We start from the raw sequence: 24,492 nt of genomic DNA, 5'->3' as shown, positions 1-24,492 counted from the left end.
CATTGATGCGAGGTTTTCCAAAGTTTTGTCTTCTTCTGAGTCATCAACGCCTCCAAAGAGAGAGGGAGGAGAAGGTTTCCACACATCGTGCCACGTGATAATTAAAAGCCACCTCAGCATGTCACCTCGCTAAAAAATTAACGCCGTTTACTAAGATTAACGGCAAGGACATTATTGATTCAATTTTATCAAAACAGGGAGTGAATTGATCACTTCCAAAATTGGAGGACTCAATTGAAACTAACCTGCAAATATAGGGACTTCCGAACCTATTAAACCTATTTTAAAATAAGAATAACTTGATATTGGGTATAATTACAATATTATATATATATATATATATATATATATATATATATATATATATATATATATATATATATATATATATATATATATATATATATATATATATATATATTTCTTCTTTTTTTTTGAAGTTTTGAATATAACTGAATATTATATTATTTTAAATAGGAAGTTAGGAAAAATTATGATAATAATAAGAAGTTAGGGAGAATCTAATTAGAAATTGAGTGGACTATAAAAATATAAAATAAATAAAAAAATAATTTTAACGTTAGAGAATTTATTTATTGTTAAACAAATGGTGGTTTTGATTTTGTAATGGTATTGTATATGTAACTAAATTAATTTTATAGTGATAATTGGATGTATTATTCTATGAGAAATTGAGGAGTTTTGTAGTATAATTAGGATAACATGACAATATGTGTTTGTTTGAAATGGTTGAGACGGTTGTTGTTTGAGTGTGATTTTGAATTGTTGTTATATTGTTTGGGTATGTTTCAGATGGTTGCTTTGTTGTTTGGGTGTGTCTGAATGGTTGATATGTAGTTTAAGTATGTTGTATTTTTTTTGGATGTGCTCATACTGTTTGATTATGTTAACGAGCTTTTTCAATGTTTTTTGAGTTGTTTGCATGATTGTCGTGTTTATGATGTTTCTGAGTTGTTGATGCTAGCCTTGGTATATTGAGACATGCTTGATGTATTGGATGATTGGTTCTGCTTTTGTGGTGGAGTGATGTTGTCTATTCAGTGTGAAGCCAAAAGATATGTTGGTTGTTATGTCTTCTTGTCGTATTTTGTTAATCTAGGGTTGTACCTTTTCTCCTACGAGAGAGTATAAAGGTGAATCTCTTCGTCTGTAAGAGTCAGTAGAAGAGACAAGTCTCTTCGTTTATGATGGGCGGTAGGGAGGACTGAGATTCAAGTGCTTCCCTTTCCTCTTTCTAGGAGGTAGAAAAAGATGAATGTCTCGCTCATAGGGTTTTGACTCGTGTTGAGTATAATAGTGTTCGATGTGAGTAGCATCAAAGTTTTTACTCATAAGTCCTCGAGGAGCAAAGAAGATAGGTTCAAAGCTGCAGCGGAAGATGACTCAAGTCGTCCTGTTCGGTAAACAGGTTTGGTGTGGTGGAGTACAGGAGATGGTTATGGAGATTGTTGGGATTGACATGGTTTGATATAAGAGGACATATGATTGTGGAAATTATTAGAGTTGACATGGTTTGATATAAGATGACATATGTTTGTAGAGATTGTTTGATGTCACTAGTGCAAAAACAATGTATAATGTCACACATTCAACGTCCAACCACTTAATAACCAACGTTAAAATGATCGGTGACATTTTTGTAAATAAATGCAATTATTAGACATAGTTTAGAATTGTAATTCGACGTCAATTTGTTATATTGGGTAAATTTTGTGAAAATGCTTGGGACGAAGGTGAAAATGTATTTACTTTACGTATGATGTCGAATTCCCTAGAATTAGACATCAAAAGGATATAAAACGTCGAATGCCCTAGTGTTAGACGTGATACCCTCTTTTCTGCTCAAACCTTTTTGGAACGAAGTTTGACGATCATCACATGTAATCTTTCTTTCATTTGTTACAAATGCATGTAAATTAACTATTTTATGTATGATTTTCGTTTGTTTTGACCGATTATTATCGTGTTCTTGTCATTCATAGGCACATTCTGTTTTCTCTCTCATAGGTGTAAACACTTTATTTCAAGGAACCCACCTTTTGAGTGTTAGTTTTCGCTTTGAAGAATTTATTTGTTGAACTTGTTTGTTGTTTTTTTTGTTGAACTTGTTTGTTGTTGTTGTTTGGTTGAACCTGTTTGTTGTTGTTGTTTGATTGAACTTGTTTGTTGTCTGTTATTGTTGTTTGTTATTGTTAATGCTATACTACACATTCATACAAAAACTGAAATTTGTTGTTTTTCTGTTTTTTAGGTCTTGTAGAGTTGAAAAAAGATCGCAATTAATTAAAAAAATAAAAATAATTTATTAACGTCAAATATTGACAAAATTCGATGTTAATTTGCTTTACTATGAATGTCGAATTGTTCTATGTTCAACAATGTCTCCGATATGACGTCGATCTTGAATTCGACGTGAAAGACCAACAAACATCGATGTTATATAGTGTTTTTATACTAGTGTGTTAGCATGGTTTATTTATGAGATGAAAGATGTTTTAGAAAATTAATTGACTAGTATAATTTGTCTTTGAGTTGTCTTTGGTTACCATGATAGGATCATAGTATTGACTTGATGTTTGAGAGATATATGTTATATTAATATTTTGATAATTCTTCCTTGTTTATTTGTGTTTATACAATGATCATATAACTCACATTATTGTACACTAATTGTAACGTAGCAGTTGATGAGTAAAAGGATGAAAATGAAATAATTTTATTTTTTTTCTTTAAACAGGTTTTAAACTTTTAGCTTCTGCCGTTTAGAAGAATTTATAACTTATACCAGTTATGAATATTTTAGCATATTAAAAATATCTTTTATTCAATTAAAAAGTAGTCTATCACCAGGACAAACTTTAATTCATTTAAAAAAAATTCTAAATACAATTTTGAGCTCTAATTACTAAGAATGCAACATGTTAAAATAAGCAGGGTTTTATTTCACTAGATGAGAAAACTTTTTTTCAATCTGAGTGACATTTTTAAGTGAGGAATAATGATAAAACAATAATGGTGGGTATTATGGACTTCTCCATGAATATTCTTTTTAAGTGATACCCAACACCTCATTATTGTATAATAAATTGTTCGTTTTTAAGGTAATATTTTCCTATTATGATAGTTAGAATGTAATTAGCTAAGTTTTGGGTATAATAAGGCCATCCTTCTGTATCCTATAAATAGATGTTCCTTCACAGCCAACAAGGATAAACGTGAATTTCATGCAAAAATCATAAGCAACAGAAACATTTTGTGTTGGGTAGTCTTTTTTTACTGTGAAAACGAGCAACATCCAATCTCGAGATCTTACAATGGCCCCTCTCATTATAAATTTTCACAACATTGCCAATGAATGTCACATCATCAAATACAATTTACTTTATATTGTTTTACCTTAAAATATGTTATTATTCATAATCTGTGGTTAAACTTTCCTTCTATTGATTGAACTAAAAATTATCCTTCGAATGCAATGATCATCATCAACACATTATGAAAAAAGAAAAAAATTTCTTTAACAACTCTACCATAACAATATTTTGACATCAGATAACAGTTTTCATTGGTGCATTTAAAATATTTTGTTTAAAAATATATAAAATAGGCGAATCCATTTTCACATGGGACGCGTTTATAAAATTTTATTTATATTATAAGATTATTTTAAAAATAAAATAATCGATTTCATTATTTTAATACACATAATACTCTAATACTCTATTTTCTTAGGTCCTTACAATTTGTTTTTATAAAGTAATTAAAAAAATTAAAAATTTATAAAATTTATAAAATTTTGAAAAATATTTTAAATAAATATATATAAGAAATTTGAATCTTTTTATTCCATTCAAGATGGTTGAATAAAATTGATTTAATCAAAAAAACATAATCAAGTTGGTTTAAGTTCAATGTTCAGCCGAGTTGGTCAAGATAAAAAGGTCAAGATAGGTTATCACAAATTAAAGATTAAGATGGATTGGTCCGGACCGAAGGTTAAAATTAGTTGGCTCAAGTATAGAAGACGAGTCAAGAAGGTTGAAATGAGTTGGTCCAAATCAAAGGTTGAGATTAGTTGATTGAATCAAAGGTTGAGATAAGTCAACCCAAACTGAAGATGCAGATCAAACCCATTTAATTTAGGCCAAAGGTCAAGTTCATTTAGCCTAGGCCAAAGATTGAACTCATTTGACTTGAATCGGAGGTCAAACCCATTCGACCCATGATTGAAAATCGAAATTAGTTGGTCCAAATTGAAGATTGGAATAAGTCGATTGGATTGAAAGTTGAGGTAAAACGACTAAGGTCAAATATCGAGATAAATTATGTTAGACCAAAGGTCAAATTAAGTCAATTTAAGCTAAAAGATAATCAAATTTTCCAAATATTTTTAATATAAAATTTTATCTTAAAAGAGAAATTAATTTATTTTATCTAAACAAAAAAGTTAAAATATAAAATATTTTAATTATTTCATTTAAACAAATTATTTAAAAAATAAATATAATTTAATTATAAGTAATTCAAATACAATCTATTTCAATTAATTGAAATTGTTAAATTTTTTTATCCAAACACAAATAAAGAGCGGGTGGGCAGCACGAGGCTTCACTCAAAAACTCATGTTTCCGAAATTAGATTGTTGGGATGGTGTGGTCTTTAAAGATTTCAGATTCCTTATCTTTTGTTGGAGAAGGAGTTGAAGTTGAATTTGAAGTGATGAGCTTTTAAGTAAACCCTGTTGTTCTGTATTGTTCGAAGTGTGAAAGGCAATATGCATGCATCTGTTAAAACGGAAGCCCATTTCTCACTGTGTTGTGCTGATCATGGACAAATGCTTCAAAAGCTGCAAGGAAACAAGCTCGGGGAAATCTGCTGAAGATGGCACCAAACCATAAACCATGTACTCCAATTATCGGCACAACATCACTCTATAAAGGGTGTAAGTTTTAAGACCACCTCTTTCACTCCGGTATCATTGTTTCATACAAAACTAAAGATCAAACTGCTTAACCAAGGTCAACGAGCTACAACAACCATGGGTGCTAAAAATGTTACCTGGTCAAAAGAGTGAGAATTGGCATTGTTTTGGGTATGAAGTCGAAGTTAATGGGTTAACGAGTCGTTCAAGGTTTGAAAGCTATTTGATGAGTGCATATTTATGTCCACATTTATGTTTTAAAATTCAAATTTTTGATGAGATAATTGTGCTTAAATGATTGATTTTAAGTGAATTTGTGATGATTGGAATTGTTGGGTTTGGGAATAAAAATGGACTTAAAAGATGATTTTTAGTTGCATAAATTATTCTTGGAAATTCTTACGTTTATTTGTGCAGCTGAGAATATAAGTTATATTGGTCCAAATGGCAATTCAAGACCCAAAATCAAATTTTATTTAAAAAATAATATACAAATGGGCCAAACAAACAGACTTTACCCTTACACTTCCTAAATTTTCCAACATACACTCTTATTTCTGAAACAGGCCAACAACCAAGCCCAAACACTAAGCCTTTTCTCCTACACCTCCCTATGTTTCCTATACACACCCCTCCTGAACTAGACTCCACCAGATCATGCCATGTGGCAATCTAAAACCTTAAGTGCTATCCAACCACATGCTGCCACATCACCCCCTCTGCGACATCATCATCTTCTCCTCAGAAACCCTAATTCCCAATCCAAACCCGCTGTTCCGCTTTCGCCAGGCCATGCGCCATCGCCGCCATCCTCATCGACAACTACTGTCACGTGAGGCAACCTCACTGGACCACCATCAGGCTGGTGCCGCCACCTTGAAATTGCACCGCCAGTGGCCACGATCAACCACCTCGCCGCAACATCCACCTTCATCGCGTCACTCCCTCTTCTTGCTCGCGAAATCGCGTCGTCGCACAACAACCGCAAGCCACTGCCGCAGAAACCCTGGCGTCATCATCGTCGCAGATCTGACCAACCAGTCTCACCGCCAACAGAAAAACCTCCATGTCGCCGTGAAGCCGCCACCATCGCGAGACCAGACGAGAGTTCTTCACGCCGTCGCGTCATTGCTCACCCCCACTGTCGCGAGAATCGTGCCCCGCTGGTAACCTTCTTCCACGACCAATCACCATCTTCCTCGCGAGATCCGGCGCACCATCTACCTCTTCCGCTCTGAAGTACGATTGCCACTAGCCACTATCTTCTTCGTTCATCACCTTCTTCCACCGCCGCTGCCGTGCAACCTCCACGGCCACCATCATCTTCTTCGCACCACCTCCAGCACCGCATCAAAACCAGCATCAAAATCAGACCTGCAAAGAAACACAGATCCAGGATCGTGACGCACCCCCATCCTCGTGAGTTCATCCTCATCACGCACCGAAAAAGGAGAAGAGCTTCTTCTCCAACAGCAGCGCGGCGCAGGGGCAAGCCTTTCCCCAATCTGAACCCTAATTTGGAAGAAAGAGAGAATTCCACGTGGTAGGCCCCCATTGGCTGCGAAAAATTGGTCAAACAGATTGGTTCTAGTCAATTAAGGAGTTCTGGTGCAATTTTGGGAAATTCAGAAGGGGCTAAAGTGTAGATAAGGGAAATTTCAGGATATTTGTGCAATTTTAGAAAGTCAGAAAAGCTAAAAGATAAAATTCAATTGTTGAATTAATTTAATTTGAGAATATCAACAGAAAATATCTTCCAAATAATGTTATAATTATCTAAATCTTTTAGTTATTTGGAAGATATAAGATAAAAGATTATGTTAACTGAATATTCAGAGTCCAAGCCCAATCAAGTCCTATATAAAGAGACCCAGGGGAGGCAAAAGAGGGACTTCACTTCATTCATTCATTCACCACTTCTCTCTCTTATTTCATCTTGTATTCAACTCCATTCATGGAGAGCTAAGCATTTAGGGCTATTCTGCTGTAATTCCATTATGGATTCTGAGGTTAGATTGAGTCAATGCAATTGTTTATTTTGATTATTGATTTAAGTTGTTCTCTCTCTATGTCTTTCATCTCTCTATCAAATTAAAAACAAAGATTCTTGCATCATAATGTGTTTGAATCTACATGCATATTGATTATATGAGTTCTAGGGTTTCTAGGTTTAATTGAGAATCTACTTTGATTTAATTTAGGAACTTTCATATGATTAAATGATTTTTACTATTAATTGAGAATGTACTTTGATTGGTAGTAATAATTTCAACTATAATCAATTGAGAATTTACTTTGATTGATTAGTTTTTAATTTGGTTAGGCGACTTAAGAATAGACATGATTAAACACAATAGGATTTGATTGAGAATGTACTTTGGTTGAATTCATTGTGAATAATCTAGAAAGGTTTTGCATTTGAATGAGAATTTACTTCGGTTAAGTGCATGATCGCCCTCAAATTAATTAAGAATGTACTTTAATTAATTTGAAACTTAAATAATAATCAATTGAACAATTATCTGCGAATAACCGATGAATCTATCTTGGAAAAGGAGTGAAATTAGCCTATTTCATTATAATCGTTTTTAAGTTTCTTATTTGTTCTTTAAATCTTCTCCAAACATCATTTTTATTCTTGAACATTGCATTGCATTCATAAGATTCAAATATTAAAAGGCAATTCCGTATTCATTGGGGGACGACTCAGGGTTACTTTAACCATATCTACTTTCTTGAATACTACTTGGCAATACTGAAGTTGCCTTGAAAAGTAGTATTAATTTGATAGCTTCAACGAAAACATATCACTGTTCTAAAATCCAAGTACAGGGTTAAACCAATCATCCAAATCATTCAAGCACAAATGTCAAAATCAACTCAACATTGACAGTTAAGAATTAATGGCGCAATAAATGTAAAATCACCTACCTCCTTATCTAAAACCTGTATTTATAGGTTTTGAAATGAATTTTTAATTAATATTAATATAATCATGACCCAATTGTGGAGTGGACTTTTAATTAATATTAAACTAATCATGACTCAATTATGGATAATCACACTTTATCTCTAAATTGATAAGCATTAAGATTAATGTGGGTTGACTCATGATTGACTGATTTTCTTTGTGGTTAGTCGAGTTCACTAATAACTCATTAGACAATTCGTGTTATAGTTGACCGTCTAGATTGTGACTGTGAAACGATAATATAATACTAAGTCTCAACCAACACAACAAACTCATACAAAAAGTACAAGAACAATGGTAGTTTTAAGGCTAGTGAATATCTAAATGTGGTTGGATGGGTGTTTAAAAAGACCTAAACTCAAAAATTCATAATTTTAGTGTAATATTTAATGTTATTAACATTTATTTCAGTTAATTTAGCATCTTAAATAATTCATCTATTTATTCAATAGGACTCTAGTTAAATATGATAAATCTAAAAAAAATACCTTTAAAAGGAAACAAAGAAGTAATCATGATGGATGGTTGGATTTTCCATACAAACCAAGTTGGAATTCCAAATTTCCATAGTAATGCTGGGAACCTTTTTTTTTTAAAAAAAAAAAGTATAGGTGATCTTGACAAACTCAGTTGGCATATCCTATGGTTCTTAACAAATACAAAATATATTTAAAAATCATTCATGTAAGAGTAAATCTCCTTATCTTTTTCTTGTGAGACAGGTACCAAGCACTGCAAATTTGCAGGTTGAAAGAAAAAGGAAAACAAAAATATGGCAGCCATCGTAACATAGGAAAAAAAGTAAAGAACAAGAATCTACTCTCGCAAGATCCAAAGAAGCACCGAATCCGAGTTAAGATAAAAGCTCATCGAGCACAACAAGAAAGACCTTGCTTTGATCCTGCCCCATTAACCAAGCTTACTCGATTCACAGACAACTCAGCCTTGTAAGAATCAGAGTTCAATGTTTTACGACTGATATTGTTGTATATTTCACGGATAACAATCTCGAAAGCTGTTTGGACATTCGTAGAATCGAGTGCAGATGTCTCCATAAAGAACAGGCCCTCTTCTTCTGCAAGATTTTTGCCCTCTTCTGTGCTCACCTCTCTAATATTCTCCAAGTCGCATTTGTTTCCCACCAACATTCTTGCTACGGTGCTGTCGTTTTGAGCTGCAGGATAATTTAAGCATGAATCAAATCCTCCGTTACAAAACTTCACCAAAATAAAACCTCTAGTAAGAATTCAAGTGCTATAAGGCATGTAGCTGATGGAAAACAGTATATAGCAAAGATCACAATGCATGTTCTAAAGTACATATTTTCCATATGGTTTTGAGTGAGTCCAAAAGGACCAGCAGACCTTATACTCTCGTCTTCCAAAAATACGAGCGCCTTCATTTTGGCACTCAAGAATTTTTTCTTCAGTTTAAGGCGTTACTAATAAATGTCATCAATTATCCAAAATATCATCAAATTCTAAATAAGGGTTTCATTATATTCCTTTTCTCTTAGACAGAGGGCCAAATTTCTGACACTTTTTGTTTGCGTAATTGGGGGGACACACTTAATGACTACATTTTTGAGAATTAAGCTGATGACACCCTGATATTTAGAGGGTGAACTCTCATCGGCAGTAAAGTTAAACAGTTATAAAACAAAATAATATACTAATTTGATGCTCTGATTTCATATTTCTCTATAATATATCTATCATAAGATAGGCTTGATCTTACAATTTCACAAAGTGCAAAATATCGCCGAAAACTGTCAGAAATAAACATTAGATCACGGACATAGCTGTTTATTTCAGTAATTTATACAGTAGAGTAAATAATATGCAAGGGTAGCATTCCATCTTCACGGAATACGAACCTCTGCAGTTGTGATATAAATGTAGGGTTATGCAGTTCCAATTTTCCGTTTGAAATTTATAAACTAGCCTTTTAGCTTTATAGTTTGATGAGTAAAGTATATTTTGGAAGATGAAGATTTGTGTAATTGAAAATTCAACTGCACAGAATCAGATTTATCATCTTTAAAATAAAGACAACTCTGACAACAGACATGATGCCTAGCAGCTTTTAATCATCACATGCATAATCAAATACTACAATAAAACCAAAAAAGACACGCTAAAATATTTTTTACCACGTTCTTTTGGAAACACTTTGTATAATTATAAATTTATTACAATAAATAAATGTGTGACGCTCAGAAACTCAGTCCTTATTTACTATGTCAAACTCGTAATGTTATCATTCTTAATAAATTTTAATGTATTAGATAATATATTCCAATACTTCTTTACATGGCATTGATCATATCAGTCCCCATTGCACAAAAATTATAATAGTCGTTCTCAAATATTGAAATTAACCGTGAAATCAGTCCCCAAATATGCATTTTTTGGTCAAATTAGGACATTACAGAATCTTCACACTTTGAGGGACGTTGAAAGTAATTTCCATATACAGAAACTACCTAGACCCATCCTGTATATTTTTTGAAATCAATTACAGTTAACTAAAAATTAAAAAAACTAACAAACCACCAATATGATCTCTCAAATACTACTTTATCCTAAATAGTTCTAAAGTTATGAAACTATATGAGTATCGCTGAGGCTGTTTAAATTAGTGAGAAAAAATTCAAATACATTGAAGTATAACGGAATGAAATGAATGGGACAAAGTTTGGGAATTTTACAATGAAAAGAATCAAAATGTCAACCATTTGGAAAAACAATGAAACAACATAATTTAGCATTTTTTATTCTTACACAATACTCATTTTAAGTATATCTAAAAGAAAATATTCAGTGCTCCATCCATCTCACTTAATTTTTAGTAAACCAACAAATTTTCCCTGCAATTAAAAATTTTATCAACAAATCACTTAATCCAAATAAATGTCTTCAACACTTCATATTATGTCATGTTTAATACAAACACTAAAGGCTGTGTTTGAATTATCATTCTAACAATGCTTCAAACTCCTGAAGATGACAGAAGAAAGTCAACAGATTGAGATGAATGGGACTTCTAAGAAAAATAAAACATTTACTAAGTAATTCATAAGAAACAGTTGCTTCTTATATACGCAACTCTCTCAAATATCAAGTAACCAAAAATCACATGTAATTTTGTTAAACAACTCAGTATAAATGCTTTAAGATGCTGAAAATAGGAATTATGCAATGGAATGAATAATGTCCATATATTTTAGTGAGATTTAAAAACGAAATTGAACGATTTTTCAATATTTGGAGGATCATGCAGCATAATTTCTATTAATTGAACGACACTAGTATAATCAAGCTGTTTAGAGAATCATTTAGGAGAAGAAAAAAAAAATCAAGAAAGACCACAACCAGCATTTCCAATTTCAAATTCCAAAGGAAGCAAATAAAAAGCACTCACTAGTGAGCTCTTCGAGCCAACGCTTGATGCCGTCGAAGGTGCCTCTCCTGCTGATATCGTAGACGACTAGCGCTCCAACGGCGCCTCTGTAGTAAGCAGAAGTGACGGCTCGGAAGCGCTCCTGGCCGGCAGTGTCCCAGATCTGCGCCTTGACCTCCTTGCCGTCGATCTCCACCACCTGCGTCTGGAACTCCACCCCAATGGTGGCCTTGGAGTTGCTGTCGAACTCATTCCGCGCGAAGCGCGACAGGAGGTTGGACTTGCCGACCGCAGAGTCCCCGATGAGGACGACCTTGAAGAGGTACTCCTCGGCGGCGTCGCCGTTCTCTGCCATGAGCGAGGGTTGAGCGAGAAAGGGAATGGTTGAAGGTTGTTATGTGATGACAGGAGGAGTGAGTGGGTGTCACGTAGTTGGCGTGTGTGAAGGGAAGATAAAAGGAGAAGAACGTGAAGTGAGTAATGTAGTGAAATGGGTTTTGTTTTTCGGATTTTATTTTGGAATTTTGGCGTGATTGGTGGCGGGGTTTCAGGGATAGTGCTGGAATTTCACTTCACACTTTTGGGCTTGACCTCTTTACACTGCTTTATTGACTCCAGATAAATAAACATTTAATTAAAGGAAATTTTTAAAAATATTTTTCAAAATGTCAAAATTTAAAGTTATCTTTAGGAATATTTTTGGTCGACAACTATTAGTATATATAATATGGGAATGAAAGTCAAAAAATATATAGTGTAATTTGAGTTCTCATGGGTCAAATATAAGAGAAATTCTACTAGTTGCTTCATGTTTTTGCTTCAAAGTGGGTTGTTTGACAATGTTGTAACTAAGTTCATCCACTTATGACACTCCTTTAACACCGAATTTCTTACATTGTATGTAAATAAGACTTGTACTCACTTCCCAATCTGAAAAGTGGACGTCACAAATCCTCCTCTTTTTATGTTTTATTTCTTTATATATATATATATATATATATGATTTTATAGTTTCCTCTTTTCATGTACACGTTTTTCTTATCTTCTTTCTTTGTTTCTTAAGTTATTTCATATCCTTCCTATTATATGGTAAGTTGAATATGAATTTATACTTTATTTTTAATTTAAAGTAAGTTTTGTTTATACTTAATATTTTACTTTATTTATGAATATTCAAGGTTTAATTAATCTTCTTAATAGATGTTGTTTTACAACTAGTTAATCTTCTTATGAATGTTTTTGTTTGTTCTGGTGATGTTTATAGACTGTGCTGTTTTTCAACTCCTCGTTTGCTATTGAGGAGCAAACAATTGCCACGTAATAGAATTTTGTTTTTTCTTGGAATTGATTGAGTTTTGGAATGTTGTTAATACATTGTTGACATTTTGAGGTGTTTGAATTGAATTGGTTGGGTTTCTATCATATTAATAATCTCATATTACTTAGTACATTACCTAGTAGTTGATGTTTAAAAACAGTTTAAATACTATTTCTTTCTTTCATTATTTGAAATGTCATTTAAAAATAAAATTGTAACGAAATTTTGCGTTTCAAAGCAAACAATACTTTAAACATGATTGATTATTTGTGCCATGAACTTGCACTCACTTAAGAAGTTGAGATCTTTAGTAAACCAAAAGTACTTAAAATAGATCACATGTTAGTTTTTTAGTGTTACATAATTAATATAATTATATGGTGAGTAATGATGAAGTTTTGTACATTTTGAGGGGAGTATTGGCATCCAATTTTCTTTTTGTCTATTTCTACATGAATATATCAATAAAAATAATTTAGTTTAATTTTAATGCATGGTTAAACCTCTTTAGTTGTTCCTATTTATGTAGGTTTTTTTCACTTAGATCCTCGTTTTTTTTAAATTATCAATTGAGTTTTAAATTGCTAATTTGAATCAATTAGACCTCTGTCGTTAAACTGCCTTAACGTGATTAAGTTTTTGCTGAGGTAGAAGGTTGACATGTCAATTTTTTTAAACGTGGCATTGTTTATGCTGTATACATGGAATATATAATTAAAAGAAAATTCTAAAAATTGAAACCCAAATTAGGGTTCATCATCTTCAACCTTACCCTTGATCATCTTCAACCTTAGGCGTTAACAACATCTCCCGAAAACAGTTCACCTCCTGTTTTGTCGTTTTCTCCTTCTTCACCACCGGCTTCACTTCCTCTACCTCCTCCTCCTAGAGCCGCCGCTTCCTTTCGCCTTTGGCCTCGACGGTGGCGTCCACTACACCTGCTTCGAGCGGGAAGTTGAGGATGGCCTTTGAGCCGTAAGCCTGAAGGCAGCACGGTCGTCGGCCTTGGCAGCCTCGATGGCGGTGTCGAAGGTTCCAAGCCACACTCTCGACCCGCACTTATTCGAGTCGCGGATCTCGACGACGAACTTTCCCCAAGGCCGCTGACGGACTCCTCTGTAGTGCTTCTTCTCCAACTAGTTCTCCGGTTTCCCAAATTGGATTCATTCGGCCTTCTTGGGGAGCGAGATTTGTAGAGAAGGTTTCCGATTTAATTGAGGTTTCTTGTGAAGCGATGTGGGGGCTCTAGGAGCATACCCAGAAAAATGGTTGCCAGAAATCCACTGTTTGACAAAACAAACACTCTAACTTCAGGAAATCCATTGTTACTGCTGCGAGGGTATTCACAGGAATGGACTGTGGAGAATTTCTTACATTAGTGGCTTCTGTTGAGGTGACTTTCAATTTCTGGATGATGGTTATTACTATGACCGTTGATTGTTTTTCTATATGTTTCTGCTAAGTTAACTTCCATGGACGATATTTGGAGGGTTCAAGTTTTATTATTAACAGGACATTATTGTTGTGTAATGTGCAGGAATTACAAATGTTGGAAAGGAAGCTATTGCTGAATTTAGGGTCTGGGTGATGGACAGGGAAAAGGAATTCTGGGTGGTGCTTGATTGTAATGGAAAATGACTTTTTTTTTAAAATTTTTTAATCAAAATATTAAAATATTTTTAAATTCCACGTACAGCTATGTGAATGCCAGTTTAAAAAAATTGACAGTCAATCTCCCACCTCAGCAAAAACTTAACCCCTGTTAAGCCAATTTAATGGCAGAGGCCCAATTAATTCAAATTAGCACTATTTAAGACTCAATTGAAAGTTTAAAAAAAAAAAGGAATCCAACTGAGAAAACCCTCCATAAATAGGGATAACTAAAGGAGTTTAACCTTTTAAACATTTGATATTGAAATTTTTTCATATATTAATCTTGACTATTACAAAATATTTCTTGAAGATTTACAGTCGATAATGACACATATGTGATATATAATTTCTTAAATATTGACGGTTGGTAATGACACATATGTGATATATAATTTCTTAAAAAGTTATCCCTTTTGCATTTTGTATGATTGATATATTAGGAAATGAGATTGCATATTCACGAACTTAGTTACCCAACCACAATTTTAAAAGTCAATAAAATAAAATTTTATATAAGATAAGATGTATGTTAATATGGTAATCGTTATGTAGTTATATATTAATTTGATTACATATTTTCTGTACATGAAAATTTAAATTTCTTGATTTTTTTACACAATAGGGTAAATTTGGTAAAAAATATCACATAAATCAACAAACTTTTAATTGATTAAGCATTTAACAAGTCTACTTATTTTAAAACATAACATATTTTTTCCCTTAAAAAACTTAAGTTGTGTTTTTGGACATTATTTGTTTGTCTTAATGTATGAAACAAATAAGTGTATTTAGATTTACTTCAGAATTTATTTTATAAATAATGAATATATTGCACATTATAAGTCTTTTTCTTAATAAACATGTGCAATTTAAAGGTATGGATCGGATATAATAAGAAAGGTACACAGTCATATTCGTATATACGATTTCTTTAATATTTATAAAAATCAATAATTGTAAAATTGGAAAAAGTACAACTTTTTTATTTGAAGAAATTAAAACCAAAATGATATTCCGAAGCACCTTTTATTGTATGAAGTGGTGTTTTAAAAATAATAACTAATCGTAGATTGTGCAGCGAATAATGGATGGATAGTGTGAAATGGACAACAAAAGTAGGACAGTGGCCGAAATACGTGTTTTCTTTCACAACTAAAAAAAGTCTCCAAATCATGGTGGTTAGAATTTTATTCTATTACAAGAATCAATTTACTTTATTTTTATCAATATTTAATCTGTAAGATATATGATATGATGTATTATTTATTTTTCTCTATCATTTAATCTCTTCTCTTACTTCATGAAACCAATTGTTAATGAAAATAATATCGTTAAATAAGTTTTTGACATTTTAAAATATTATTTATTCTATTCTCTAACTTAAACTTCAGTTTCAGATTTTTTAATATGTTTAGCTTATGGCTAAAGTTTTACAATTTCAAATGACATTTATTGGAATATATTTTTAATAACTTTTGAAAGTAATAAGTTGTTTAATTTTTTTTTACCTTGTAAAAATGTAATGAAAAATAATATGGAATTTTTTTATTAAATTATTTTAATTGTCATTATTATTATTATCTATTATAAATTATTTAAATTATCTTTATGACAATTTGATATGAGTTAGAATGGCTTTTGATATTTTTAAAAGTAAAAGTTATAAAAACATAAATGTTAGTAATTTCATGTACTTTTGATATTTGCATACATGTTATTTTTATAAATACTCTTATTGAAAGAGACAATTATAAATACGTATAATTTTGTTACATAACTTATAGCTTAAGAAAGACCTTTAAAACTCAGAAAATAAACAATCAAACTTACACTTTATTTTTAAACTTTTATAATTGAACTTTCAAATAGATTTAAGTAAAAAAATGAAAGGGTTATATAGAACCTAAATTTTAGTGTAATAGTTTACTGTTATACATTTGTCAACCTAAAACTATATAACAGTAGACTTTTTAATTAAGTTTTCAAATAAGATTTACTCCTTTAGAAAAAAATTGTATGCAAATATACCAAGTTCAAGCCTTGAATTTAGGAAATGATTGAAACCGATTTCCACCCTTAACTTCGGTTCATGAAAGCCCCACCAATTTCTTAATGGCTAATGCCATCTCACCTAAAATGTTGACCACAAAAAATAAGAGGGTGTGGTGTAAACTTCCGTTTAAAATACTCATTGCAGCCGAAGAAGAATCCAGGAATCATCAATAACAGTATATATTTACTACAGCATTAAAAGTAGAGTAAGAAGAAAGATTGATCTTTCACCCATTGTTGCACAGGACAACTTTAGAAGTGTAACTTTTCAAGCTTAACCCAAACAAAAAAGAATTTAAGAAAGCAGAAAAGAAAACTTTAGGGGTGTTGAACCATTGGCTAAACCTTAGTTTGCTAAGTAGGCCAAAATTATTGACATTTACGTATTCACAAGAAAATGGGCAACTTATGCTCTCCTGAAGCATAGGAAATGATACTTTTTTTGAGTGGTGATATATAGTTTGCCCCATGGAAAGCAGCAGCTCGCAGAATATTAAAAGGTCCAAAGTCAACAGAATAGGCCTTTTGGAAGCCATCAAGGATCGCCATCATCATAATATTGGCTGATCTCCTCTCTGCTTCATACTTCTTTAATAAATTGACCTGCAGCAGCGTAAACAAAGAAATAACCATATCAAATTTGTATGTACAAAATGATTAGTAGTTCCAAAGTTACTCAGATTTTGGTAAACTTACACATTTAATAACTTTTTACAAATATTACATTTTACTGATATAATTGTTGAATAGTGTATTATGATCTTAATAATCTTGTATACAAAATTTTAGATAGTTTAGACATTCATAGACTTAAAAAGGGGTGACAGTAGAAATTACTAATACTTTAAATTTGACAGAAGAAATCACTAATACTTTAACACTTCAAAATAAAGGGGTGTGCAAAAGTCTCAATTTAGTTTTAAAATTGTAAAAAAAGAAATTTAAGTTGATAAAATTTAATGTGTACATATAAAAATGTATTTTGCAAAAGCTATATATGAATGGGATAATCTAGGAAGCCTACTGGATTCCAACCAGCAATGACCATACCACCCAGGAACACACCAATGCACACATATGACAACATACCTCTCCAATATCAGTGCCCAAAGCAATCCCCTCTGCAATAATTCTTGAAAGAGAAAATGCATCTCCAAAACCCAAATTAACTCCTTGACCAGCAAGAGGATGGACAGTGTGGGCTGCATCTCCAATAAGAACCACGCGTTTTGATGCATAGGAATTGGCATGCCGTAAAGACAAAGGGAATACCATCCTTTCAGATGCCAACTTGATCACTTTTGGAGGAATTTCAAAGAATTCATTAGTTGATACTGTTGCATCCATTTTAAACCAAGAGAACATGTCTCGAGTTCCTAATAAGCCTGATGTAGGACGAGGTCCATAACCATAATCTAGAGCATAATTGACATCCTTTAAAAATTCTTCCTCAGTAGTTGATTTGCGACTGTTTGACTCTGCTGGACTCATGGTCCAAACAATATTGCTAAACTTATCACCGATGGGTAAAAGAGCGATTGGACCGGTGGGTAGAAAACGTTGCCATGCACATACATTTTCAGAGGTATGCTCTACTGTGCAGATTATTGCATTCTGAGAGTAATTCCATCCCGTCGTTTTGATTCCTGCTAATTCCCTAACATGTGATTTTCCACCATCAGCGCCAACCTGCAAAACAAGCATCTTTATTAATATATATTAACTTATAACAATAAGGGGGTTGCTAATTGTCCTCCAGAACGCAGTTAAGCAAAATTTTGTTACTGTTTACCACCAACTTTGCATATAAGCTACTTCCATCACTAAGTTGCAGCTTTGCGCCATGCCCTTGAGCAGATGGTGGTTCTACGGATTTTGTATTCTCCTTCACTACAGACATAGAGCTTGTATTCAAAGTCATTGAACTTAATCTCAAAGGATAGATTGTTGTCTTGAAATCAGAATCCTGTCAAGAATAGTGACAAATTTTACTCGTACATAACGAAATATGCAATGTTCTTAATGGGGAAAAAATGTAAGCAGCCAAAACATAGCTAGATTCACTGACTTGATTGTCCTAACATTACAACATATATCTGAACCAGCAAAACATCCAAGGATATGACAGTATTTCATCCCATTAGAAAAACAACCAAAACACTATAATTAGTAATATTCAGAGATTATTCTAGCACTCTGAATTGAAATACAAGTGAAAGCAAAATAAGAAAAGTTCAGACGCTCTAGTTGATGAAGTTCCTCAGTTTCTACTTCAACCCCGAATGCTAGATCAATAGAACCAAGTCTTGTTAGGAGTATTTTGGTAATGTTCCTAGCCAGTCTAGGACATCTTAACATCATTTAGACAAAAAAAAATGTCATTTTTGTGCAATAGAATAACTTGTCAGGAGAGAAGAGAATTGAAGAACAGGAGCATGATTGAGAAATCCAATCGGCTTTAATTATAAATAATGAACAGACATCCAATTTGAAAAATCGTCCAAGTGGCTAAATGCTTGTCATAAAATTATTAACCGAGTAAATTCCGTAATGCACATCACAGACACAAAAGGAAAATTCATACCTTTACACATGACAGTAAGGCATTGTGGAGCACTTTATTCTCTGCCACACACCTAAGTGATCAAGTTTTCCAATTAGAAATGGAATAGCTGCTTTTGCAAAAGGGGTTTACTTAATGACATGTCACACTTACCCTAGATAGTCTTTATTTACATCTCTTGCATGATATCTAGCATATCCCAAACCAGTATAATCCCAGACCTGTGATGAGATACAAAACAATTCATTAAATGTTGAATAGTAGAGTAAAAGTGCAGAAAGAAAAATGCACCCACAAGACAACGAGAATCACCAGTCTCGAGGCAAGCACAAAAAATATGGTGTAAAGGACGTTAGGGGCTTAGATAAGGAAAGTAAATAAAATGTTATATTCAATAATCACCACCACCAAATCCTTATTGTAAGGATGCTGCAGGAAATAGAAAAGGGTGATGGCAGAGGAAAGAGAATATTCAGAGATGAAGAGAGAAAATTTCAGAGGGAATTTTTCTGTTATATCATTGTCCCCTCTCTATTACAATACTGTATTATATATGCGCTTGGCTCTGCCTTGCAGTACTGATCATGTGCATATAACAAATAAAGGAAAAAAATACAAAATAATTCCAATCATTTCTTGCTAACCGAATTCCCCTTCTTACTGGTTGCTGGACACGTGACCACATAATCCTTTAGGTAACGTGGCTGTTTTGTGGTTCTTTTGGCTCTCTCCTCTAACGGTTTCTCAACAGCTGGAGCTGGAGTAACAGCTGTGTTTGGGCTTCTGGAAGGGGTGAGGGGAATGGGCCCTTCAGCCCTTACATCTCCTCCTGGTTCGAGAAACACCTTGTCCTCAAGGTCGAATTGTTGTTGAATCTGTAGCCAAGGTTCCCAGCTTGCTTCCTCAAGAGGTAGGCCTTGCCACTGAATCAAGACTTGAATTTCTGGAGGAGAATTAGAATTATCCCATTTCCAATCCAGAATGGCAGCTGGTTCTAACACAGGCTGATTATCCTCAATGTCAGGTGGGAGTGACAAGGGGGAAGAAGGTAGTGGCCCTTTGTGAGGACGAAGGATGTTAACATGGAAGACGTTGTGGATCTTGGCAGTAGGGGGAAGGTCTACTTCATACGCAACCTCGCCAATTTTCCTCGTGATTTTGAAAGGGCCAAAAAACCGTTTTGTAAGTTTCCCATGGGTAGTGCCTGTCACAGAGGATTGACGACGAGGGCGAAGACGAATATAAACCCAATCATCTACCTCAAACTGTAAGTCTCGTCGGTGTCGGTCCGCCCATTTCTTCATTGTCGCTTGAGCCTTTTGCAAATTAGAGGCAAGCTTTTGAAGAATCTCAGCACGGGTGGAGATTTTGTGTTGCACCGCTGCATTAGAAGTTTCTTCTGGAAGGAAAGGAGGCATGAGTGGGGGCTTGCTACCAAACATTACCTCAAAAGGTGTGAATCCAGTTGACGCATTGGCTGAAGTGTTGAAACTCCATTCTGCCCAAGAAAGAAACTTGCCCCAAAGGGACGACTTGTGGTGGACAAAGCAGCGAAGGTACTGCTGCAATACCTTGTTGGTGACCTCTGTTTGACCATCCGTTTGGGGGTGGTAGGCAGTTGACATACGCAACTTAGTGCCACTTAGGCGAAACAGTTCCTGCCAAAAATGACTCAGGAAAATGGGATCACGATCAGAAATGAGATTGTGTGGTAAACCGTGATGTTTGCAAACTATGTCAACAAATAATTGTGCCACATTGGATGCGGTGAAAGATCTTGGGAGCATTCCAAAATGAGCGCCCTTAGAGAACCTGTCCACGACAACCAGGATAGTGGTGAATCCCTTGTAAGGAGGAAGGCCAATGATAAAGTCAAGTGAGAGATCTGCCCAACAGCGAGAAGGGGGGGCAATTGGTTGAAGTAAACCAGATTGGCCGTGTGTAGGGAGTTTAGTTTGCTGACATGTGATGCATTGTTCAACAAATGCCTTAACATCTCTGCGAATGGTGTGCCAATGGAAATTAGTCATTAGCTTACTCAAGGTCCGTGAAATCCCCGTGTGACCAGCCATTGGAGTGGAATGAAACTCGTATAGTAAGAGTGGAATGAAAGAGCACATATGAGGTAGCCATATTTTGTCTTTGAAGAGAATGAGATCCTCCTTTAATGAAAAAAGAGGGAAATCTTGTGGGGCAGCCGTGATCTTGTCTCTTAGAGTGATAAACTCGTGATTACTTTGTAAGGATGATTTGAGATCGGACAAGAATTTTGAATGTGGGATAGACAACACCATAAGCGAATTTGTGGCTGGATGAGTAGAAGCATCAAGTCGAGAGAGAGCATCAGCTGCTGCATTGCTTTTTCCAGGTCGATATTGAATTTCAAAGTCAAAGCCCAACAATTTGAAAAGATACTTTTGTTGCTCCGGTGTGAGAAGTGTCTGAGATAACAATTCCTTAATGGATCGTTGATCTGTTTGGATGACAAAATGGCGACCTAGGAGGTATTGGCGCCATTTCTGAACGGCAGTAGTTATGGCACACAATTCGCGTATATATGTGGAGGAATTGCAGAGTTTAGGACAAAATTGCTTACTAAAATAAGCAATTGGATGACCCTTTTGTGAGAGAACTGCCCCCATGCCTATTCCTGAAGCATCTGTTTGAACAGTGAACAGAGAGTCGAATTTTGGAATAGCCAAAACAGGTGCAGTTAGTAATGCGTTCTTCAGATGTAAAAAAGCCTCAGAAGCTATATCATGCCACAAAAATTTATCCTTCTTAAGGAGCTCAGTGAGGGGATGGGCAATGGATGCATAGCCTGAAACAAATTTGCGGTAGAACCCTGTAAGGCCAAGAAAGCCACGTAAGGATTTGACTGTAGTAGGGGTAGGCCAATTCCTTACTGCGACGAGCTTTTCCGGGTCTGGTTTAACACCCTCATGGGAAACCATATGCCCAAGGTACTGGATGGATTGGTGCCCTATAAAACATTTGTTTCCCTTGAGTCTGAAACAGTTTGAAAACAATAACTGGAAAGTGGTCTCCAAGTGGCTGACATGCTCAGAGAGAGTCGCGCTATACACAAGGATGTCATCGAAGAAGACTATGATGAAGCGGCGTAAATGAGGACGAAATAAATTGTTCATAGTAGCTTGAAAAGTGGAGGGTGCGTTACATAAGCCAAACGGCATTACTCGAAACTCGAAGTGTCCATTGTGAGTTCGGAATGCAGTTTTCTCAGAATCAGCAGGTACCATGAGTATTTGATGAAAACCCAAGAAAAGATCCAACTTAGAAAACCAGGATGCATGTCCCAATTCATCGAGTAATTCGTCGACAGTGGGTATTGGGAATTTGTCCTTAACGGTAGCCGCATTGAGGGCCCTGTAATCCACGCAAAAACGCCACGTGTCGTCTTTCTTTTTGACGAGAAGGACTGGAGAGGAGAATGGACTGTTGCTTGGTTTGATGAAACCGGAATCCAGCATTCTCTGAACTTGGGTTTCAATTTCTTGCTTCTGGAAATAAGGATAGCGGTATGGTCTCACTGATATAGGAGCTGTGTTTGGGTTTAATGTAATTGAGTGGTCAGTGGCGCGTGGTGGAGGAAGGGCAGTGGGAATGGAGAATAATGTGTGGTATTGGGAGATTAGGGATTGTAGTGTAGGTTCAGGTGAGGAAGGAATGGGTGCACTTGAAGGGGATGAAGTTGTGATGATTGGAGGAAATGGAAGAGGGTGGGAGTCCATGGTGAGTTGAAAAAGGGCTTCAACCCTATTAGTGGATTGTAAACGTCGGAGCTGGTTGGCTGAAATGGGTGAGGGATTTGGACCCGGATCCCCTTGTAACTCCACAAGTTTGTTTTTCCAATTGAACCGCATAAATGGGCCGTTATAGTCCATCACAAACGGGCTTATCAATGAAAGCCAATGAACCCCAAGAACCACATCAGTGCCAGACAATTCAAGTGGGTACAAATCAATAGGAAATTCCTGTTTGTCCAAAGTGAGTAGAACACTGGGACAGAAAGTAGAACATGGCAAAAACTCACCATTACCTACCATTACACGTAATGGGCTTGGTGTGGGTTGTGATGGTAAACAGAGGAATTGGGCTACTTTGTGTTGGATGAAGTTATGTGTTGCCCCACTATCGACCAAAATCTGGACAGCATAACCTTGTATGGATCCTGTGACCCGAAATGTTCTAGGAGTCCATTGACCCGAAAAGGCATGAAGACTGATGAGCCCCGCTTCTTGTGAGGTGTCCTCAACAGCTATCGAGTTCTCAGAAGAGAGACAGTCCTCTTGGTTGTCACTGTCGAATGCGGTGAGGAGTAGAAATTGTGGTTTGCATTTATGGCCCCGTGTGTAGCGCTCATCGCAATTAAAACAAAGGTTTTTCTCTCTGCGGGCCTGCATCTCTGCCTCAGAGAGGCGTTTAATGGGAAGTTTGGTGGGTGGTGTGGGTAGTAGAGGAGGGAGAGGTTTAGGTTGTGTATGAGGGTTTGTGGTCAAGGGCGGAGGAGGTATGGTTGTGCGGCCGAAACGGTTGGGTGGTGGAAGGGAGGAACGAAATTTGTCTTCATGTAGTTTAGCTAAAGCAATAGCATGGGGTAGATCAGGGGGTTGGAAAGCGGTGACCTCGCGGCGGAGATAAGGTTTCAAGCCAGAGAGGAAACAACTTAGGTAAAAGCTGGGTGGATAATCAGAGATGCGATTGGCCAAAATTTCAAACTCGGATAGATAATCTTGTAGGCTTTGAGTCTGGGTAAGCTTGCACAGATCTGCAATGGGGTCATCGAACTTAGAGGGAGCGAAACGCAACTCGAGAGCTCGTAAGAATGATTCCCAAGATGAAAGCAGTTCATTGTTAAACATCCATTGAAACCAAGCTAAGGCTTGACCCTCCAGGTAAAAGGATGTGATCTTGATGCGTTGGTCTGTTGGTGTTTGGTGATAGTCGAAGAATTGGTTGACCTTGAAGATCCAACCAAGGGCATCGGAGCCATTGAAAATAGGGAGGTCGAATTTTAAGGGCCGGGTAAGAGAGGGGGAGTGGGTTTGGTGAGGTTGAGTTTCCAGTATTGTGGTGCGGTTGGCCATATCGTGGAGGGTGTTGGAAAGGTTAGCATGGGAGAGTAAAAGTTGTTCAAGCTTTATATTTAATTTGGTGAGCTCATCATGGGGGAGGGAAGATTCTGCCATGGAGTAAGGGTCAATGAAAGCACCAATTAAGGATGCTGCAGGAAATAGAAAAGGGTGATGGCAGAGGAAAGAGAATATTCAGAGATGAAGAGAGAAAATTTCAGAGGGAATTTTTCTGTTATATCGTCGTCCCCTCTCTATTACAATACTGTATTATATATGCGCTTGGCTCTGCCTTGCAGTACTGATCATGTGCATATAACAAATAAAGGAAAAAAATACAAAATAATTCCAATCATTTCTTGCTAACCGAATTCCCCTTCTTACTGGTTGCTGGACACGTGACCACATAATCCTTTAGGTAACGTGGCTGTTTTGTGGTTCTTTTGGCTCTCTCCTCTAACGGTTTCTCAACAGCTGGAGCTGGAGTAACAGCTGTGT

The 24,492-nt window shown here is 35.3% G+C and overlaps 2 protein-coding genes across 3 annotated transcripts in view; both read right to left on the bottom strand.

Annotated features, from left to right (window-relative positions):
- Positions 1–8,598: 8,598 nt before the first annotated feature.
- Positions 8,599–11,801, bottom strand: LOC124846827 (ras-related protein RABA5b-like). Its single transcript, XM_047324190.2, has 2 exons — positions 11,337–11,801; positions 8,599–9,087 (listed from the first exon to the last, which is right to left on the bottom strand). Exons 1-2 carry the CDS (start codon positions 11,668–11,670, stop codon positions 8,780–8,782), a joined length of 642 nt encoding a protein of 213 aa, XP_047180146.1. The 5' UTR covers positions 11,671–11,801; the 3' UTR covers positions 8,599–8,779.
- A 4,701-nt stretch (positions 11,802–16,502) lies between these two features.
- The window catches only part of LOC124846829 (FAD/NAD(P)-binding oxidoreductase family protein), a 35,174-nt gene continuing 27,184 nt past the window's right edge, over positions 16,503–24,492 (bottom strand). For both annotated transcript variants that reach the window (XM_088115497.1, XM_088115496.1), the window contains exons 6-10: positions 19,055–19,122; positions 18,923–18,974; positions 18,131–18,304; positions 17,428–18,027; positions 16,503–16,941 (exon numbers count right to left, since the gene is read on the bottom strand). In XM_088115497.1, coding sequence (XP_087971623.1) covers positions 16,726–16,941; positions 17,428–18,027; positions 18,131–18,304; positions 18,923–18,974; positions 19,055–19,122 — 1,110 coding nt within the window. In that variant the 3' untranslated portion in view covers positions 16,503–16,725. The remainder of the gene's footprint in view (positions 16,942–17,427; positions 18,028–18,130; positions 18,305–18,922; positions 18,975–19,054; positions 19,123–24,492) is intronic.

The sequence above is a fragment of the Vigna umbellata genome, chromosome 5, assembly GCF_029865625.1.
Source record: "Vigna umbellata cultivar VRB3 chromosome 5, Vumbellata_1.0, whole genome shotgun sequence".
NCBI classification, from domain to species: domain Eukaryota; kingdom Viridiplantae; phylum Streptophyta; class Magnoliopsida; order Fabales; family Fabaceae; genus Vigna; species Vigna umbellata.
The sequence above is the reverse complement of the archived record's forward strand: the minus strand, read 5'-3'. Positions and strand labels throughout refer to the sequence as shown.

Excerpts from the sequence above, each read along its gene's own strand:
- LOC124846827 (XM_047324190.2), bottom strand. The coding sequence starts at position 11,670 with ATGGCAGAGAACGGCGACGCCGCCGAGGAGTACCTCTTCAAGGTCGTC. Across the intron at positions 9,088-11,336 it reads TTGGCTCGAAGAGCTCACTA|CTCAAAACGACAGCACCGTA; the intron begins GTGAGTGCTTTT and ends ATTATCCTGCAG.